A 19,351-nucleotide genomic window follows, 5' to 3' on the forward strand; every position below is an offset into this window, starting at 1 on the left:
CGCTCATTTCGCACTTGTTAAGACATTTCTGACAAAACGTGGCAATGTACAGATCAACCATCTGCCCAACTTTCCCGATCTAGCACTAGTGGATTCTTCCTCTTTCCCAAGGTGAAAACTGCCCTTAAAGCAGGGATCGGCAACCTTTTTGAGCGGAACCATTTTTGATATAATAATAATAATAAAAATCCGAAGAGCCGCACTTCACCTCAAGCTAGGGGGAAGGGGTGGGGGAGTTTAAGAAATGGAATAGAGTGGGAAGGTGTTTTATTTAAAAAAATATTTATTAATAATATTTCTAATTAATGTGACTTTTGCTGCTGAACTTCTTGAGCGAGTCTCTCAACATCAGGAAAGTATGCCATAATTTTGATCGTTAAGCATGCTGAGAGACTCGCATTATTCAGACGATTTCTTTTGATTTATTTTTAATATAGTTCATGTTCGAAAATATTTGCCAGCAGAAATTCGTCGAACCAAAAACTGAGAGAAGTCCAAACGCCAATATTTTCAAATTTATATATATTTCCGGTAAGCTACTCCACGCATTGAACACAATTTGGTCTTGCTTTTTCAACTCATCGATCGCCATCCATTTGTGTAGAATTGCAAGGGCAGCCTTTTGCCTCTCCAAATCCTCAATTTCAGTTTTAAGGCTAGTCTTACACACTACATGTCCTTGATATTTAAATCCTCTAACTCCATTTCAAACTTTGCTTCATGTGGGCTAAAAGTTAAAGAGCCGCAGGTTGCCGACCCCTGCCTTCAAGGGAAGAGATTTCAGGATGTTGAGGACAAAGAAAAAAAGGAACCGCCGAACTCGATTATCAACTCTTTGGATGCCTTCAATGACCCTTTTCAGAAACTTTTAGAACAGTGTAATAAGTGCATTCAATCAGGTGGTGATTACTTTGAATAAAAATAAAACCATTTTTGAGCTCCTTCACTTTATGTTCCTTTATATTGCATCAGCCCGGGAACTGTATTGCCACGCCTCATACGTGGAAAGTATACTTCAAAGCAGTATGTTGCTTAAGTTGTGGAAATAATCAGTGTAACTGTCGCATTGTACCAAAGAGATTTAATTTTTAAACTAGCAAGGCTACTCAAAATATTCTTCATGAACCATAATGGAAATTTTTTTTTTTTTTTGCATCTCAGCTCATCAGGAAATTATATTAAGTTGATTTTCCCCCCATTCATAAATGGTTTGTGTCATACCACACATAAGATAGGAAAAACTTATTTAAAAAATGCCATAATAAGTTATGATTTCCAACTAGAACAGAAAAGTAGTTAAAAATAATAACAGACAAAACTGGTTTTGCAATTATTAAATATAAACACATTGAGCAATTTAACTCTGCATTTGATATTTTTAAATTGACAGAACGATAAAAAAATAATAATAATAACAGAATTCCAAACACATGTTCATATTTTGGTGATGGACAGGGATGCCCCTTTTCTGGAAGAAAAATTGAAAATTCTGCACAAAACTGAAACAGTAATTCTGGACTAATCTTTTTGTCCATCGTTACTATGAATCGTTTCTTGCCATAGCGCTAATTCTGATGAGAGATTTCCGTGTTGAGCAGTACCAAGCACCATGAGTATCAAGTAGTAGCAGTGAACTTACAAGTGGTGAGTGAAAATCAACTGCAAGATGAAACGTGATCCAGCTCGATATTTTTTTTCTTGGTATAATCCCCTCTGTTAAAAAAATGAAACAAAGGTTTTAAATTAAGGTTCCGAAATATCAGATATATTAAACTTGAAGCGTCCGCCCTCCCCGTCCTTTAGTCATATGGAAATAGTTCACTGGCTTGCTTTTAAATCATGTGACTTAAAACCCGGCGGAAGTTCCGTTACTTGGATATTTTTAACTATGAAAACGCCCCCTATCGGAGAATTAAAGAAGCCTATCTTCTTATCCATCTGATCCTTAATTCATGAATTTAAAGTACGATGGATACTTGATACATGTTTGCGATAAAATGTTTTCTCACACGGAAGGACAGTTATGCATGACGCTTAACGTGGATTTTTTGCCCATTTTATTGACAATGTTGAAATGTTTTTTATTTTTGTTATGCAGTGAATGCAATACAAGGGTCATTTCACCGACTATAAAACCTAAAGGTGTCAGAACTAAGGATCCAGTTTTGTATAATAAGTGAAAGAGAAACTTTAAATCTTCACCGATAGGTATTTTTCTCACTTTCTGAAATACCAAAGTGGATAGTGGAATTCCTTACAGAAAAGAATACGTACTTACGATAGAGGTGACAACTGTCCGGGGTTTCCTGTCCATTACAACGTTCCACACATGGAGTCAGCATCACGAATAAACCAACAAGCAGATATCGCAGACGCATGTAATATGTTTTCGAGAAGCCGACCGCTGAATCCGCGTAATGCTAGTCATATGCGAGGTCATGCGCCTAGCATCCAGCGTTTCCACGCACACACACTGAGAGAGCAGACACTGTACGCCAGCGCCTGTGTAAAAGTGAACTAACAGCTCGAATGCAGTTTTTCGCCCCGAAGTCACAACTCTCGTTCCCAGGTGCTTCGATAATGGCTGGTACACTATTTTCCAGAGGGCCAGCTTGAACAAGAGTCCTGCTCTATGCCAACTGCTATACGAGAAAAGCAGGATAATGGTTGAAGCCAGACGGGGGAGGAATGGGAGGGAGAGATGGGGGGTACACAGACAGCGGATGGCTGTTAACTTCTCATTTCCCTGCGCTCAATGGAAGTCACGAAAGATCACGTGACGTCTGGGCCATTCTAGCCACTGTAAACAAATGCTCGGGCAGGCGTGACGCAACCAACGTCGCTCACCAGCAGCTGCGTCCTGGAATCTCGTGAAAAGTGCGACGGGTGGTGAGGAAGGCCTTCCCAAGTTAACCGGTAATAACTAGTTCGCTGACTGCCGTAGCTTGGGATGGAGATTGGAGAGCAAAACGGTTGGAACTATACCTTTCTTGGGTGGTAATGTTTTTCTTTCACGAGCTTATTAGTCAGTACCATAATCATAAAGGAAATTATTTTTGCTGAAAAATCCTGTTCAGAAAATTAATTAGTTGCAGTATCGGCTATTAGTAAAGGAATATAAACTAGGAGTAGCAAATAGGTGGAGCTGCAAGCTGGCTTTAAAAGAAAAAAAAAAAAATCATGGTGGGTAGGACTGCAAGGAAGTTTACTCAATTCCTAACAAGTGTGCAGACGGGGGAGGAGGGTGCAGGTAGCATTTAGCCTTTCTTTCTTGAAATTGCAACCGGCGGTTAAGTTTAAGAAAATCAAAATGATTTATTTATATCCAATAAGCACTGTCAGCACTTCGTAGTGAGCTTAATAATATGTTATTCCACAGGGCTGTTATTTAGGGCAATCTCTCTCTAAGCATAAAAGCAGACTTGATATATGTATTCGTTTAAGCGGTTTATCCTAAAACTGATAACGACCTTTACATGTCCGATCAGGACAATCACAGAGCCAACTGCTACTAATTTATGATAATGCATTTCCGTGGATTATCATAAATTATACCTTTAAGTTCACCTTTATTGGCATTCCCAATAAAGGTCTACTTTCCTATTTCTTAAAATTCACCTAGTGATGATATTTACATGCACTTTAGGACTTGCACTAGAAGGCAACGGTAAAGTGACCAACTTACTTTTTTTTATCATAAGCATATGCTATCGTTGATATGCAAATAACATGACACATGTCATATTATTTGCATATCAAATTTACATATTCACAAATTTTATTAAGAAACACGATTCTGATTATTAGAAGGTAGGGGCTATACAGGTTTATCACTGTAAAGATTAAATTCCTTAAAAAAAAAAACCTACCACTTGTTATGAATTAAGTTAATTTATTGGAATGTTGCAATTAGAATGGTCACTTCAATCCCAAAACTTTTCACAATAATGGCAGTGTTTCGAGATTTTACTAAATCTCGTGTTCAGGCATGGTAAAGTAGGACAAGAAACCATAAAACGTTAAAAATATTTTGATTATTTTCGTTCACTTGATTTTGTTTCATTTTATTAAACAGCTAAACATGGAAATCGGCGGTGCCCATTACACTACCATCTACGAACAAGACTATACTAATCTTATACACTCAGTCATTCTTGAATTACAACCACCCCATCCATATTAGACTATGCCGCATACGCTAGAGCAGCGGATATTTGCATCTGGTCGTGCAATTCAGTGTGATCAAGTAGCAGTAATGGGACGTAGAAAAAATATCACAGAGTTTCAAAAGGGTATAACTGTGGGAGTTTGTGCGTCGGGTGTTTCCATATCAGAAAAGGCATGTCTTGTCGGTAGCTCACGGCCTACTGTGGTTAAGGCGCACAAAGAATGGTGTCGAACGGATCAAATCACCTCCTGCTGACAGAACTGTAAAGGATTACGCAAGGTGGTTGTTCGTGGCAAGCGAAGGGTACAGCGCATTGTACGGGCTCAACAACATGTGACTATGCAACAGTTGACATCGCAATACAATATGGGGAATGCAAGAACAAAATCCCAAATGACGACGCGCCGCACACTCAGACGTATGGGGTTCCACGGCAGATGACCCTCGCCGCTGATCATCGTCGACGGCGAATGCTGCGGTATCAACAATACGCTGGTTGGACACTAGAGGACTGGAAACCACTGTGTGGTCGGATGAGTCCAAATACCTGATGCAACACGCCAACGGAGGCCTCTGTATGTGGCGCAAGCAATATGAGTCCATGGGCCCATCATACATGTTGCCCACTACCCAGGCAGGTGGCGGAAGTTGCTTAATATGGGGAATGTTTTGCTGGCAAAAATAGGAACTCTGATGCGTATGGACCAATTTTTCACTGATAAGTCTACCGGCAGCGTTTTGTACGGGCTCAACAACAAATTACCCATCTTGATTGCATTTTTTCCCAGAGAGACGTGGGATCTTCCAAGACAATGTGCCGTGTCATCGGGCCCGCACTGTGGTTCGGAGAACACAGTGAAGATATTACCCATCTTGATTGCCCTGAAAAGTTGCCTGACCTCAATCCAATTAAACACCCATGGTATGTTTTGGAACGGGAAGCGAGGGAGTATGGACACGCAACCGTTATCTATTCAGACACTGGGAAGAGCCTTGCAGGCAGCATGGCTGCAAATGCCTACGGATGCCTTCAGACATCTAGTAGAATCAATGCTTATGCGAATAGCGGCTATTATCCGTGCGAACGGTGGACCAACACGGTATCAGTTAGGTAGGCATAATTCAGTGATCAATCAGTATACACCCTTTTGTTATAAAATTAAACTAAATTTCATATCCAAGTAGACTAACACGCGACACAACACAACGACTCAGAATGGCAGTTTAGTCCTTTTTAACACTGAGTGTTTTTAGGTATTACAATCTAGCCTTGAGTTATGTAAATGGATCGATTGCTGGTTTTAGTTTACTCTTCGACTTCTTTACTTTTCCCAACAGACTTAAAAAGCAAATCCATTAAATCAGATTATTCTGCGAAGCCTCTTGCTTGCAGTTTCTTTGGGAGAAAATAATGATTTCTATCACATATTGGCAATACAAATAATTCTCACCGAATGGTTATTAGCCAATAAACTCTGTGTTTAACACGCAATTTTTTTTTAACTACATCAAATCTATTTCGTGAAAACAAAACAGCAGCTTGCACAACCACTTGTTAAATCTCTTAAAGAGTAAAAAGCATGCAGATGGTTTTTTATTGCTGCTAATGTCTATTTTTTCTATTATTAGCATAAATATGTTCACAAGTTATAGCTGTATAAGTTATAAAAATATCATGAAGAGCATAAAGACCTCTATATCTTTCACGTTTAACTAAATTCGAAAAACACTATAAATCCTAAATTATAAAGTAGCCAATGCTATTTTAGTCTCCTAAATTACGAAATGTAGGATAACTTTCTTGCTCTTGTATTTCTGTGGTCGGCGAGATTTAATATATCTGGTAAATACCAAGTTTCCATCGCACTGGGCTGCGCTATTTTTAAACAAATGGCATCTTCAACAGGTGTTGACCTCCCATTCTCTTGTTTCCCACAAATCTGAAAGACTGCATTACTCCGTCTCGTCGCCAAGCCCAATAAACCAATTACAGAGCCGAGATCCTTTAGACCCATAGCACTTCTGGCCAACTTGGGAAAAATCCTAGAACGGTAATCGCTCTGCGCATTACAAATCTGTTTCTTTCTCGAAATCTCATCTTGCCTGCACAACATGGATTTACCCCAGGCAGGTCTTGTGAGGAAGCCCTCTCAGACCTGGTCCTGCATCTGGAGATGTCCAATTACAAGTACGAAATAGCCTTGTTCATTGATTTTGTGGGGGGGCTTCACAACGTGTGGTGGGAAAGCACCCTGGAACGCTTCAGATTGGCAGAATGCCCTCACAATCTCTATTGGCTAAGCCGAAGCTACTTTTCAGAGCGATCGATCATCGTAAAATCTAAATACCAACAGATCCACAAGCCTATTTACCGGGGGTGTCTACAGGGGTCGGTTCTGGTACCCCTGGTTTGGAATATGGTGCTTCAAAATTGGCTACACAAATTATTTGAACATACTAAAGTCATTGCATTTGCCGATGATTTAACTGTCACCATTTCAGGTCATTCAAGATCTATCCTTGAACTGAGAGCCCAGAAAGTCTTTGATAGCCATAGCCAGGTGGGAAGGAGCAGCAGTGCATAGCACACGCTTCTTGATTACACCAGGGTTCGAGCCCGTCACCACCAAATACGGAGGATGTGGAAAGGTCAGGGAATGACCACCGCACCGGAGCAATATGGCCTTAGTTGCTAATGCTCCTAAAAACCAAATAACAACCCTTGATAGCCTCACCTCCTGGGTGGCAACCAACAAAACAAACTTCAGATTAATTCTACCAAAACAAAGATGATGATTTTTAAAACCAAACTTGACATAAGAAGGCCCTCCAAGGTCAAAATTAATGGTATCCAGCTCCAACTGGTTGTGCAGGCCAGGGTCTTGGGGCGTGATCATAGACCACAGGCTATCATTCCTACCTCACCTACAACACCTTCGTGAAAAAACCAGGAACTTTACAGCCTCCATCATTAGAATTTCAAGAAATGAGTAGGGCCTGTCCAGGCGGACCCTGCTCCTCTACTATAAAGTGGTATTCCTTCCCATAGTCTCATTAGCGGCAGGAGCTTGGTTCCACAGAGTGGTAACCGTCAAAATGAAGGAAAAGCTGAACTCAATCTAGAGGGCAATGCTACTAGCAACACATCGCATCTGCCATGTGTTGCAGCAGTGGCAGTTGTGATCGAGGTTATTGCAGGGACTCTGCCGTTAGACTTATATATGTAATATTTAGAGGATTATGCTTCAGGCTCAAAAAAGGAATACCTACCTCCATCATGGATATAGACCTATTGCTGAATGATGAAAATAAAATGGAGAGAGCTCGATGCTTTAACGAGCTAATAAATGTCTGGAAAACAAGGTGGGACAATCAACTGTTGGCACTGTAGCCAGAAATTTCCCACCGGATGTCTCCTTTGTGATTTCGAAGAAGGTTAACTCATGGTTTGCGATTAGTCTGAAAATATCGTATCTTATTACTGGGCATGGGTCCCTTAACGAAAAACTCCACCAGCTAGGCCTGTTAAATACTGACCTCTGTTTCTGTGGAGCAAAAGAAAACTGGCAACATCTTCTCCACGAAAGGGCCTGCCATAAAGGCATTAGGAATGAGCTGCGAAATGAATTCCCATCCTTCAGCATAAATCAAGTTGACCAACTTGTTCTGATCCCATATCACTTGTCTGCACTCCAGGTTTTTGCAGCTGCTGTCTTTGCCAGAAGGAAAGATATGCTTACAACTAATGTGGTAGCAACATAACCTCAAGCACCATTCAAAGATCAACCAATGACCGTTTCGGGAGGCGCCTCCGTAGCCAGGTGGGAAGGCGCAGCAGTGCGTAGCACACGCTTCTTGATTAGACCGGCGTTCAAGCCCGTCACCACCAAATACGGAGGATGCGGAAAGGTCAAGGAATGACCACCGCATATCCCGGAGCAATATGGCCTTAGTTGCTAATGCTCCTAAAAACTAAATAACAAACAAACCTTTTCGGGTATATTATTATTTTATTTTTAATTTTTTTCCTTTCCTCGTCTCTCTTTTTTTTCCCTCTTCTTTTTCTTTTTCTGTTTTTTATATATTTTTTTCCCTCTGAAAACCTGCACCACGGGTGGATTTTCGTGTTTTTTTTTTCGTTGCTGTTGCCCCTCTAGAAAGGGCCCCTAGAGGATCCTGGCCCACCTGCTGGCAACACCAGGTGGGTCAGAGTCTCTTTTGAGACGGTACGTGCTATACTGGGACTGGCCCACCTTCCCGTGGTGTGGACGAGTACCCAGAAACATTTGTTCAGGTGACTGATGCTTTTGGGTAGCCAAGAGGCCAGAAGAGAACAATAGAACACACACAAACCTACACCAACACATTTCTGGTCCTTTACGGTTGATTGTTTCTTCACAGAGACACGAGGCGGAGCTGAACGAATGTTCCAGGTGCCGCCCTTAACGTATACACATGTCCACATGACCTCCCATTTATTTAAAAGGTAAGACTATGGACGTGTTAACATGGAAGCGATAGCATCAAGGCGCTAGCTGGCAGGGGCGAAAAAATAAACACTGAATACCCTTCCATATTTTGGGAGGGAATTTACTTGTTTGCATGGTTGATACAGCCCTGGGTGAGTCACCGCTATGGATAGCCTGTTTCAGGATATACTGGTCCTCATCTGATTGCAGATAGTCTCTAGTGACATTCACTCTCTGATGAGGGACCAGTTTTCCGATTATAAAAACAGAAAAGACGATGTGAGTGGCCTATTTTTATAATTATGAAAACTATAACTTTAACTCTCGATTAAAAAGTGCTTACCATTAGTTTTGAAAATTTAACTTGCATAAATGCTTTGTCGACTTCTAGTTCTCCGTATGAGGCAGAAGTAGTCAACGTCATCCCAACAGAGTGGGACAGACAATGACATACTGTAATTTATTTGTCCAGGGTTTTATAAGTAAATTTTGTATTAAAACGCTGAAAACGTAAACATTTTTAATTTTTCATTTTTTTTTTTTTTTTTTTTTTTGAGCAATGGCTTCGCAGCTTGTCGCCTATTCGGAAAGGCCTAGGTTCGATTCTTATCACTGATGTAGCCGAGTGGTCAGGGGCGCGAGTGCAGTAGCACACGCTTTTTGAGTGGACCGAGGTTCAAGCCCTTGACTACTAAATACGATTAACAATTTGTATTTATTGTAAACTCTGGTGGTCGTCCCGGAGTATAAACAAGAACTTTTTTTTTTTTTTAACTGAACTTTATGACGGAATTTCACCTCCATAACTGTAGTTGCTTAACTAATCGCATCCGAAGGCTTGCCCCCAAGTTTTACACGAAATATTTACATAATACACATAGATCCAGTTCGTCTGATCACCGGAGAGGATTAAGTGAACTTCCTTTTTTTGTTCCCCTTATGAAAACCTCAAACACAAAAGGTACCATAGTACTTAGGACCGTGCGTGGGTTGAAGGTTGAGAAGATGAAAGAAGATACTTTTTGACATTAGACTTGAATTTCTGTACATTGTAATTTTCAAGAAATACGTGTGAAGGGAGGTTGTTCCAGAAAACGGAAGTTGGAGGGAAAATGAGGAAGAACAAAAGTTAGTTCTGTGAGTTCGAAGTTGGATATTACAGTATAGTTGATGCAATTGCACTAACTTGTATGGTGGAGTGTGGACTAAAGGATTTCATCCCTACAATAATAATTTCATCGACACGATCTGAGCAAACACTAACATCAGAAAATTTAAAACAGAAATCCAATCAAGGAAAAGGTAGAATATAAATCTCGCCGGTCGTCCCATTTTACATTCTAGTAATACGAGGCTGAGAATGGTCATGACAGAAAGCCTCCATTGGAGAAGTGATTACTAAGTTGTGATTTTAGGTGCCCAGAGGGCAAGAAGCCTTCCAAATACACAGTCATCACCTCGACCAAGTACTTGGAAGGGTTGTTTGTGAGAAAAAGATGAAGAGTGTTAGCTGTGCGGTTAGGATTGTCATTTTCTGGTATGTAAATGAACAATTTCTGCGAGATCATTAGTAATCGCAAAAGCCTCAGCATCTCCACCAGCTGGGTCTGTATGACTAGAAAACTGAAACCAGCTGGAGTTGTGAACATTAAAATCGCAAAATTATCTCACTGTTAGGAAAGCTCGACTGGAGCAAGTCGAGTTTCAAAGAAAGGAAGTCAAAGATTTCCATGTGTGAACTTGGGAGATCAATAGAAGCAACAGAATCTAGTAAGCTAACTTCATACAAATGAGAAGCGAGGCAATAAAGTACAAGAAAAGGTGAACGAAAATCTAAATAACAGCCATAATCCATGGTGAAACCAACAGCCTATATGATTTATTGCGAAAACTTTTGTGAAAGATGAGTTAAAGCTGGTTGATAGTCTTTTTCTTTCTTTCTTTTTTTATTTTTAACATAGCATGTGTGAGTGGTAATACATTCAAGGACAGTTGTGAAACAGTGAACAATCTCTTCCATGCCGCAAACAGCAGTTAATTATCTAAACATTAAAAAAACTGATTTTCTTCATTTGATTAAACTTATTCTAGAAAACCATCGTATTTCTGTGCTTTTGCAAGATGTTAACATCAGTGTCTGCAGCGTTCGGACAGCAATTAGCAACCAACTACGCTTCTGAAAAGGGATCATTCTTCTTTTTCACAGGTAAAATTTAAACTAACCTCCCCGTGTTAGTTACATTTCCACGCTTTTGTGGAACCAATATATATTTACCTATACTTATATAGGGCATTTGGTCCTCAACAAGGCAAGAGCGAAACTGTATAGAGCAAAATTCCCAAACTTAAAAAATAGCAGCTATCAAGATATATAACTTATACAAACCAAATTTCATAGAATGTTCGTGATGCAGAGAATTTCTCGTTAAATAAAAAACTGTCGTAATTAAAATGATTGAACTTAGTACTACTCAAGAAATGCGTAAACATGTTTATGTATGCTATTTTAAATCTTAGAAATTCGCGAATGGTTGTTTCGCTATCCTTGAACTGAAGACTTTGCTGATTTTGCTTTTGCAGTTAATCTTTCAACTGGTTGTACATCACTATACAAACGTTTTTCCTTGAGTTATCAGTGAAGCAAGAGGTGACGGTACATTTAGTTATTGGAAGACTGGTTTAACCTTCCTGTTGAAGAACTCAGTTATTCAAGAAACAAATCTTTCCTATTATAATAGAAATACAAAAAAGACAATTTTTCTTGCAGATCAAACATCACTTAACAGGGTAATACGCAGTTTTTTATTATTATTATTATTTTTTTTTTTTTTATTATTATTATTATTTTTTTTTTTTGAGGTGCTAATAGAAGCTGGTATGAAGATGGACAAAACTCATAAGAAGTATAACTAGTGCTCCATTTTATATACCGCGCTTTTATTTCCCACAGAAGCATCTGTTATAATAATTAAGGTTTCTCCTTGTGAAGTGCTAGCAGATAAAAGGCACTAAATAAGGAATTTTCCTGGTGGTGAAGGTCAGCTAAGGTAAGCGAGGTTGTCAAGAGCTGCTGAAAAATATTTCTAGGGGTTATTTATTATCAATAACCCTGCTCTCACACGTATCTATCCATACTACTTAGCTAGGATAAAGTTTTTTAAGGGGGGGAAAATTCATTCACTTTCAAAGTGTTTAGCTGCTTGATTGAGATAATAAAAAAAATATAATCGTCTCTTGTTTTTCTCTTTCAAAGCTAAGCACTTAGAAATAATCAGCTTTCCCTTCTGATTTTCTTTCTCCGATGGATCACATTGTATCCAATCAAATGAGAAGGACTTTGCAACTTCCGGACAACTACTCTTTAAGGGAAGGTGGGTCACCGAAGGGCAACAGCCCCGCCAAGTCAAGGATGGCAGGAAGCGACTGGCAATGTACTGCAGTTTCTCCCACCTAGATGCCTCTGAACTCTAAACCTTGAAAGTAGCTCAGCTAAGTATATTATAAGGAACTACCGCTCGCAAATCTGTAAAAGCTATTAGGACTGCCATGGCATCTCAGGCGTATTATATTCAGTTGTCTTCACTCAAAATCAAGTATTTCTTCATACAAAGAAATTCTTTTTTATGGGTAAAGTCGGACGATGGAAGAACCATCAATGGGGAAAAACTATACACAGAACGAGCAGCAAACGGTCACATACTTCATTCAGGATTGTTTGGATTATTATTACATTTTTCCTACAACGTAAACATAACAACCAGAAGAAATTAAATTCTTCTTGTAAAGTACTTCAACCTCCAGCCTCTCGAGCTCAGCATGTCCCAGAAGCATCACACAGGCAATGGGTTACGTTCGAAATCTCCAGCTAGCATACGTAGAGTACAATCTATTTCAAGCAAAATCTTGAAATAGGTTGAATGAATCCATCAACAGAACTCAACAGCCTGAAAACACACCTGTCAATGGACAGTATCCAATTAACTGGGGGTGACCAAGTCAACCAACAATCCATTCATGCTTAGCTTGAAATATAGCTTTTCCTCGCTAAACTTACCTTATGAAACTATACCTTAATTAACAAAATCACCACAACCTAATACCCACAGATCAATGTCCTTGAATAACACAGGGGAAATAATATTTCAATTGTAAGTTGTTCTGCCGGAAAGGTTAAAGAATTCTCCTACTACGTACATACTTCACGAAATAAAATAAAAATAAATGAAATTTTCTCGTTGAAAATGAAAATACTGCTTCGTATTGATAGGTGATCTGATATATTCTCAAGTGAGACACTGATAAACAGCTGGCCGATAAGTGCCATGGCTCGGAATGCAGCTGCTGATTCTGAAAAGCGAATTTCTGCGGCAGTCGCTGTATATATCACAAATCCGAATAAATGATGTTTCTCTCTGACATGCCGCAAAAGGGAAAAAAGTTAGTAAAAATATCAGCGTGACACAAAACAGGGAGACAAACCATCGCGGGGAGACCGGACAGATGGGGAACAGAAGTCGGTCAAAAATCGATTAACTCAAGATACAAGTAAACATAGTTTACGCGTAACATTTTTCGTGTCTATCAAAACGCAGAAAGAATAATCCAGCGTCTGCAGTCCTATGTCAAACTCACGTGACGTAAAGGTCACTTACCGCTTGAGGACAAAGAGGAGGAGAGGATTGAGAAAGGCGTCTGCCACGCCTCTGTCTAGCTTTAATATATGGAAGCAACATATAGGTTTATAGAGGTCAATGGTCTACATTCCTCCCCTTCCCCCACCATCTCTTCCAAATGATTATTGTCTCACTGCTAGACAGAATAACAATGACTTCAGTCCGTTAGAGACGCCCAAACCACTAATATGACTTACTATCTTCCAGACGTCTGCGGCAAATACCATTTTGTTGACCGCCAGTTACAACTGACGTCAGTTTTTCTGCGTACTCAACCTTTACCCTTAAAGACCATGTGACCATTCAAACCGCTTCCTGAGATCCAAATCGCAGACAACGTCGTGACCTGAAGAAATTTCACATAGCTCACAGAAAATGGACTGATATATATGATTAACAAATAGGAGAATTAGGCAACAGCAAGAGGGAGAGTTACACGTCACCAACCATACAACATTAAAATGGCTTCATTAGTTCAAGAACACCCACATCTGGAGTCCTCAGCTTTGGAAGCCTGAGGGCTACAATTAATCGTGGAGGAGGAAAAAAGCAGAATAATATTAGCACAAGCATGTTAATATAAATTCATTAGTATTCAGTTATACATTAAGCACCAATACATAAGTAATTAATCAGCATAATTAGTGAGCCATTCTCCCTAATTATGTTACTTTAATTCACCTAGCATATATATCGTATATTATAAAATTCAAGTAAAGCTCATGTCGGATGTACATAAGGAATAGAGGGGACACAAGTGGACAGACAGGACTTCGAGAAACCCCTGCAATGTGATTTGCTGGACTCTGAATACAAGTAACCATTGTGCTAGTCGCGCGAGCTGTTGGATAGTTACTAAAATTACACCAAAACCCCCATAGCATAAACCCTGTTTAGGGTTTATGCTATGGGGGGTTTCAAACTTCAGGACAGAAGTTTGAAACTTGAAATGAACTAAATAAAAGTAATCATTACCCGCATCACTTTGTTAAAAATGGAAACCATAATCATTACAAAGTTAAGCAGAATAATATGTTTCGTGTCATGCTTGTAGTAATTGATTTTTCGGATGAAAAGTCAACAATGAATCAGAATAAATCAGTATTTGTAATCAATGATGATGAAACTTCCGGTCTATCATACATTTATGCCTATCTTCCAATAGCAATAAAAACGTTTTCGCACAAGATACGTTAATGCAATTAAATAATGGATCCACAATTGGTTAATACACTGAAGCAGGAAAACTATACATCTAGGGTAGTGAATGTACCATCTTTCCTTTAAAGCCCTGGTTTCATAATAAAAATTAGTGCTCACTACTTTGTAAATGAAATGGAATATTCCGTTTTATGCACACTTAGCGATGCTACTTTCAATTTAACAACTTTTGAAAGAGAAATTGTGAGGCCGGGTCATTTATCTTTATTGTCAAAGTGAAATAACACCTGTAGACATTTATGGGAGAGGAAAAAACTTTCAGTTTACGCACATTTCGCTAGCATTAAGCTGAAACTCCTTCTGAGCGTTGATGGCAGTTCAGCAACCTGGTACAAATAATGATGTTGAACTCTTCGAAATTGGAGTCCAGATGAGTTTCTCAGTTCATCACATTTTTACGAAAGTGGAAGTCGACTGTGGGTGAATTACTGATCAGGAATGAGGTCACACACCTCCAAATAGCTTTAGACATGCGTAATGGGAGCTAAATCATCTGATGCAATTACAGAATAGTGTTAGTAGCGCAAAGCTGTTGACACTGTTCTGTAATGTGCATTATTGTGAATTTGCTGTTCAGAATTTGGATTGTATGCTGCACGTCGTCCGCAATATCAAAAGAAGTTGCCAAGAATAAACATGCTGTTGATTCGTTAGGATTACATTACCATTAGTTAGGACAACTTACGGAGGAGACCAGTCGTAGCGATAATTCGTCGCTCTCCATACCAGTGCTGAGGTCGCCGTTTGTAGGAACCCCAAACCGGAAGTACAACTATCCTGTATAACACCTCAATCGTTTGTCAAGGACCCGAGATTAATTTACAGCTTGCGATAGCACACATGGGAGCAGGGAGGGGGGAAGGAAGAGAGAGAGAGAGAGTAAACCTGGAGACAGTTACATGCTTCGTGACCTGCAGCGAACGCCGACGCCCGACTTTTGACTGGCTGAGGGTGTAATAATTGCATAAAATAGGCGCAAACATTTGGGACATGATTTCGTTGTGCACGACAGGACACAGGTACGGTGGTCGAATGAGGCTTTTGAATTAAGATTACAAATAAAATAGAGTCATTCTTCCCTTCCGTACCCCATCAGTTTGTTTTAAACTAATACAGTACTCCTGTATCCTTTTACAATGAAGTGATTTTTGTGGGCACTGGTAATGTTTGTGCCTGGGGTTTCGTTGGATAATTCGCACACAGCTAAGGGTGATATGCTCGCAGTATCACAGTGATTACAGTCACTGTCCTGACATACCGCAAGGAAAAGACCTGGGTACGAATCTGGATGGAAGGAAATTCCATTTTTTTTTTTCTTTTTTTTTCTTTCTTTCCCAGACTAACCGAGTTAGTCGGTTTCCAGAAGGATTGCGGAAACTTTGGAAACTTAAATTTTAAGTATTCAAAATATAGAACACATACAATTTACAGAAGAATGCGCAGAAGTCGAAGCTTTGGTTTAAAGGTTTGGGTTAGTAAAGCTTCAATATCTGTGTATTTGCTTTAGTTGGTGATTTTATTTTAAATTAAAAATACATGTACTCGTATATTCAAAACTGTCCCAGAATATGCTGCCACACTTTGACACAATCTCGTGAAACAAAATTTAGTATCACACTACTGAACCTTGTATTCGAAAACCCACAAAAAGTCCTAATATAGTTGTCTAAAATGGCACTCATATATGATCGGAAACGCGCTACAACCTACTGACATGCAAAAGCAGACATTATAGAAATGGCAGTACGCACCCACCTGCCTATAAGTTTGGAATCACGTTTCATTTTTCTTAATTTTAATAGTTTTTATTAAAATAGGACCAACCTGCTTACCACATTTTATTAAAATATTTTCTATTATGTATAAGAATCAAAAAGCTTAAATTATTAAATCCGTTTATTAAAGTAGCAAGTTTGCTTTCACTCCTTATACACAACCGACCGGCTAAATAATATTTGAGAAACATTTAAGAAATTTCTAGAATATTTGAGAATATTCCAGAAAGGTATAGAAGACTCCTGAATGTGGTAGAACATTGTAGAAGATTCTAGAAAGTGGAATTGGTGTTTCAAAATATTATAGAAGACTTTAGATCATAGTAACGAATGGGCCTGGTGTACTGGGTCCATGGTCGAGAGAACAAAAATAGATTATAACCCAGTTTAATGTTGGGTTAAACTGGGTTATAATCTATATTTGTTCTCTCAACTGTAGATCATTCTACAGTTTTGTAATAATGTAAATTGAGGAATAAGAGCTGTAACATAAAATCGAACACCTGTCATTCAGAAAGAGTAGTGTAAGTTTGTGTGTTTCTGATACTCACGGCAAGAAGAGCCACCGTAGCCGAGTGGTCATCGACTTTGTGCATAAGTATACGTGCCTTGAGTGACCGGGGTTCAAGCCCATGACTGCTAAATACGGTACTGTTTCTTGTATTCTGTCTATCTTGTGAACTCCTCCGACAGTTTGGTTGTCCCGGAGTATAAACAGAAAATTTATTATTTTTTTAAATAAGGAACTTAAGTGTTGAAAAATTAAGGGCTGTTATAACTCTATATACAGAAATTTGTCGGATTCTGAGAAGTCGTATATAAGTTAAGGAAATCATTCACTCTAGAATGAGGAAATTATTGATCTTTGACATAGGGACATTGTTGTCGGCCCATACTGTCATAGTGGTCCTCGCGCGGTAGAACGGTGGTTATAAATACTACCCTCTCACACCGGGTGGAAAAGACCTGAGTTCATATTCCGTCAATGACGCAAAAAATATTTATAGAGTTTTTTTCACGAAGTCGCTGAGTTAATCGGTCCCGGACGAGAATTGCGTGGCTTTTTCTCCCGAAAAATTGTGCTTTTCGTGCAGAAAATAGGTAAATCAACCACAAAATACACGCAATTTACAGACGTCTTATTGCCTCAGTTGCCTTGGCGCTTAACACATACGTAACGTAACTCTTCACGATTTAATGTTACAGTGTTTCCAAGATCATTTCACTCAATATGTGCCCGATCTGTTTCATTTCATTATGCCCCGTTCCAATGTAAGCCTTAGATACTAAATCTAGCACCGTGTCGAAGTTGAAGGTTAAAAGACAGATGAACCTTAGTTAAATTCCTGTACATACTAATTTTCAGGAAATATATACGAAGGTTTGTTATGTTTGTTATTTGGTTTTTAGGAGCATTAGCAACTAAGGCCATATTGCTCCAGGATATGCGGTGGTCATTCCCTGACCTTTCCGCATCCTCCGTATTTGGTGGTGACGGGCTCGAACCCCGGTCTAATCAAGAAGCGTGTGCTACGCACTGCTGCTCCTTCCCACCTGGATACGGAGGCGCCTATATACGAAGGAAGGTTGTTCCAAAAATAGAAATAGAAGGAATACATGCGTAAGAGGAAAAGATAATTCGGAGAGTTCGAAGTTAACTGAGACTTAATTTTGACTAATTGGACGATTTCGGACTGATTTAGATGAGGGATTAGAACAGTAGATGCTATTTATCTTTTCGTTCCATGAAATAATAGTGTCCGTGGAAATATCTACAGAAATGGAGTACTGTACAGCAAAAATTGAAAATATGTATGAGGAACCATTAACCTGACTGCCCTCTTTTGGTTAAAGTTTAGAAAAGTCTTGGGAACGCTATCCTTAGTGTGGGAACAATGTTCCATAATAAGATGGATTTGTGATTCATATAGAGTCAGGAGCTATTTAGAAGAAAAGTAGAGCCCAGGGCAAACGAGAAAACCTAGTTTATTTCGGTGAACCAGAAAGTAGGATATGTGGCATACTTATGCCAAGAGAGGTTACAAGTCGGTTATCCCAGTAAAGATATATGATCTCGTTTTGATATCGAGTGTTATTGAAGATGGGCAGAGAGTGACAGACTCCTTTGCGAGGAATAAGCCAAGGCTGGGTTGTTTCAGGAGGATTTAAACTTAAATCTTCTTCTGAATGCAGAATTACTGAAACATTAGCATTTAAGAAATTGGTGGTGGATATTCGAGAGATTAAAGCTGTTTTGAGTAATGTTTGTCGAACTGGTGATAGTTTACCATCCATCACCAGTTCAACAATGGCGATAGTGAGTTACTGAATTATGTGCTCCGCTAAAACATTCAAATATCTAAGTTTAACCTGACATCAATTGCATATTAACAGACTGGAATATGAATATAGTGTGTAATATGAATATAAGACTGGAATATGAATATAGTGTCTGCTAATGAACTCCTGAACAGGTAATATGCTTAATCTTAATTTTTAGGCATTCATACTTCGGTTTATAGGTGAAACGGGCAGTCGGTTTATAGTTGATTCAGCGCAGCGGACCGCAGCAACAGTCTGCTTAAGGCAATGCAGTACAGCACTTAAGCTCTGGACAAGGTCAAGTGGCGACAAGGTTAGGGATTTACCTCCCCCACCCACCGCTGCATACTTTCCTACTCTCCTAGTCATCGAATGGAGGAAGTCCGTTATCTTGCTGTACGTGGCTCTACGTGCCACGAAATTATTGAAATTCCGCCTTCCGTTTACATTGCATGATGACAGATTTTGGCGCATCAGCCATGTCACTTGCTGCATATGTCTGATGAATGATGACTTTATAATTAAATGCGTTACTTGTCACAAAAATTATTGCAATAAGCCTAATTGTACTTCCATCGATATTAAGAGATTGAACAAAACTACAAAATGCAAGTTTGAATGTGACGCTTGTAGGCAACATTCAGAAAAAAATAATGAAGAATTGCCGAATGAAGGCATTTGTGAAGATCCTTGCGAAGTACAAACAAGTCAACGATCTTGAAG

The 19,351-nt window shown here is 39.3% G+C and overlaps 1 protein-coding gene across 4 annotated transcripts in view; it reads right to left on the bottom strand.

Annotated features, from left to right (window-relative positions):
• Positions 1-19,351, bottom strand: part of LOC150078841 (low-density lipoprotein receptor class A domain-containing protein 4) — a 382,341-nt gene that overhangs the window by 86,693 nt on the left and 276,297 nt on the right. Inside the window, exon 1 of one of the 4 annotated variants that reach the window (XM_090382369.1) lies at positions 2,279-2,721. The exons of 2 other annotated variants lie outside the window; for them this stretch is intronic. In XM_090382369.1, the coding sequence (XP_090238495.1) occupies positions 2,279-2,378 (100 nt within the window). In that variant the 5' untranslated portion in view covers positions 2,379-2,721. Of the gene's footprint in view, positions 1-2,274; positions 2,722-19,351 lie in introns of those variants that run through there. One more of the 4 variants, XM_090382370.1, reaches the window with a different exon arrangement.

The sequence above is a fragment of the Mastigoproctus giganteus genome, chromosome 10 (genome assembly GCF_048544385.1).
Source record: "Mastigoproctus giganteus isolate SK-2022 chromosome 10, ASM4854438v1, whole genome shotgun sequence".
Taxonomy (NCBI): Eukaryota; Metazoa; Arthropoda; class Arachnida; order Uropygi; family Thelyphonidae; genus Mastigoproctus; species Mastigoproctus giganteus.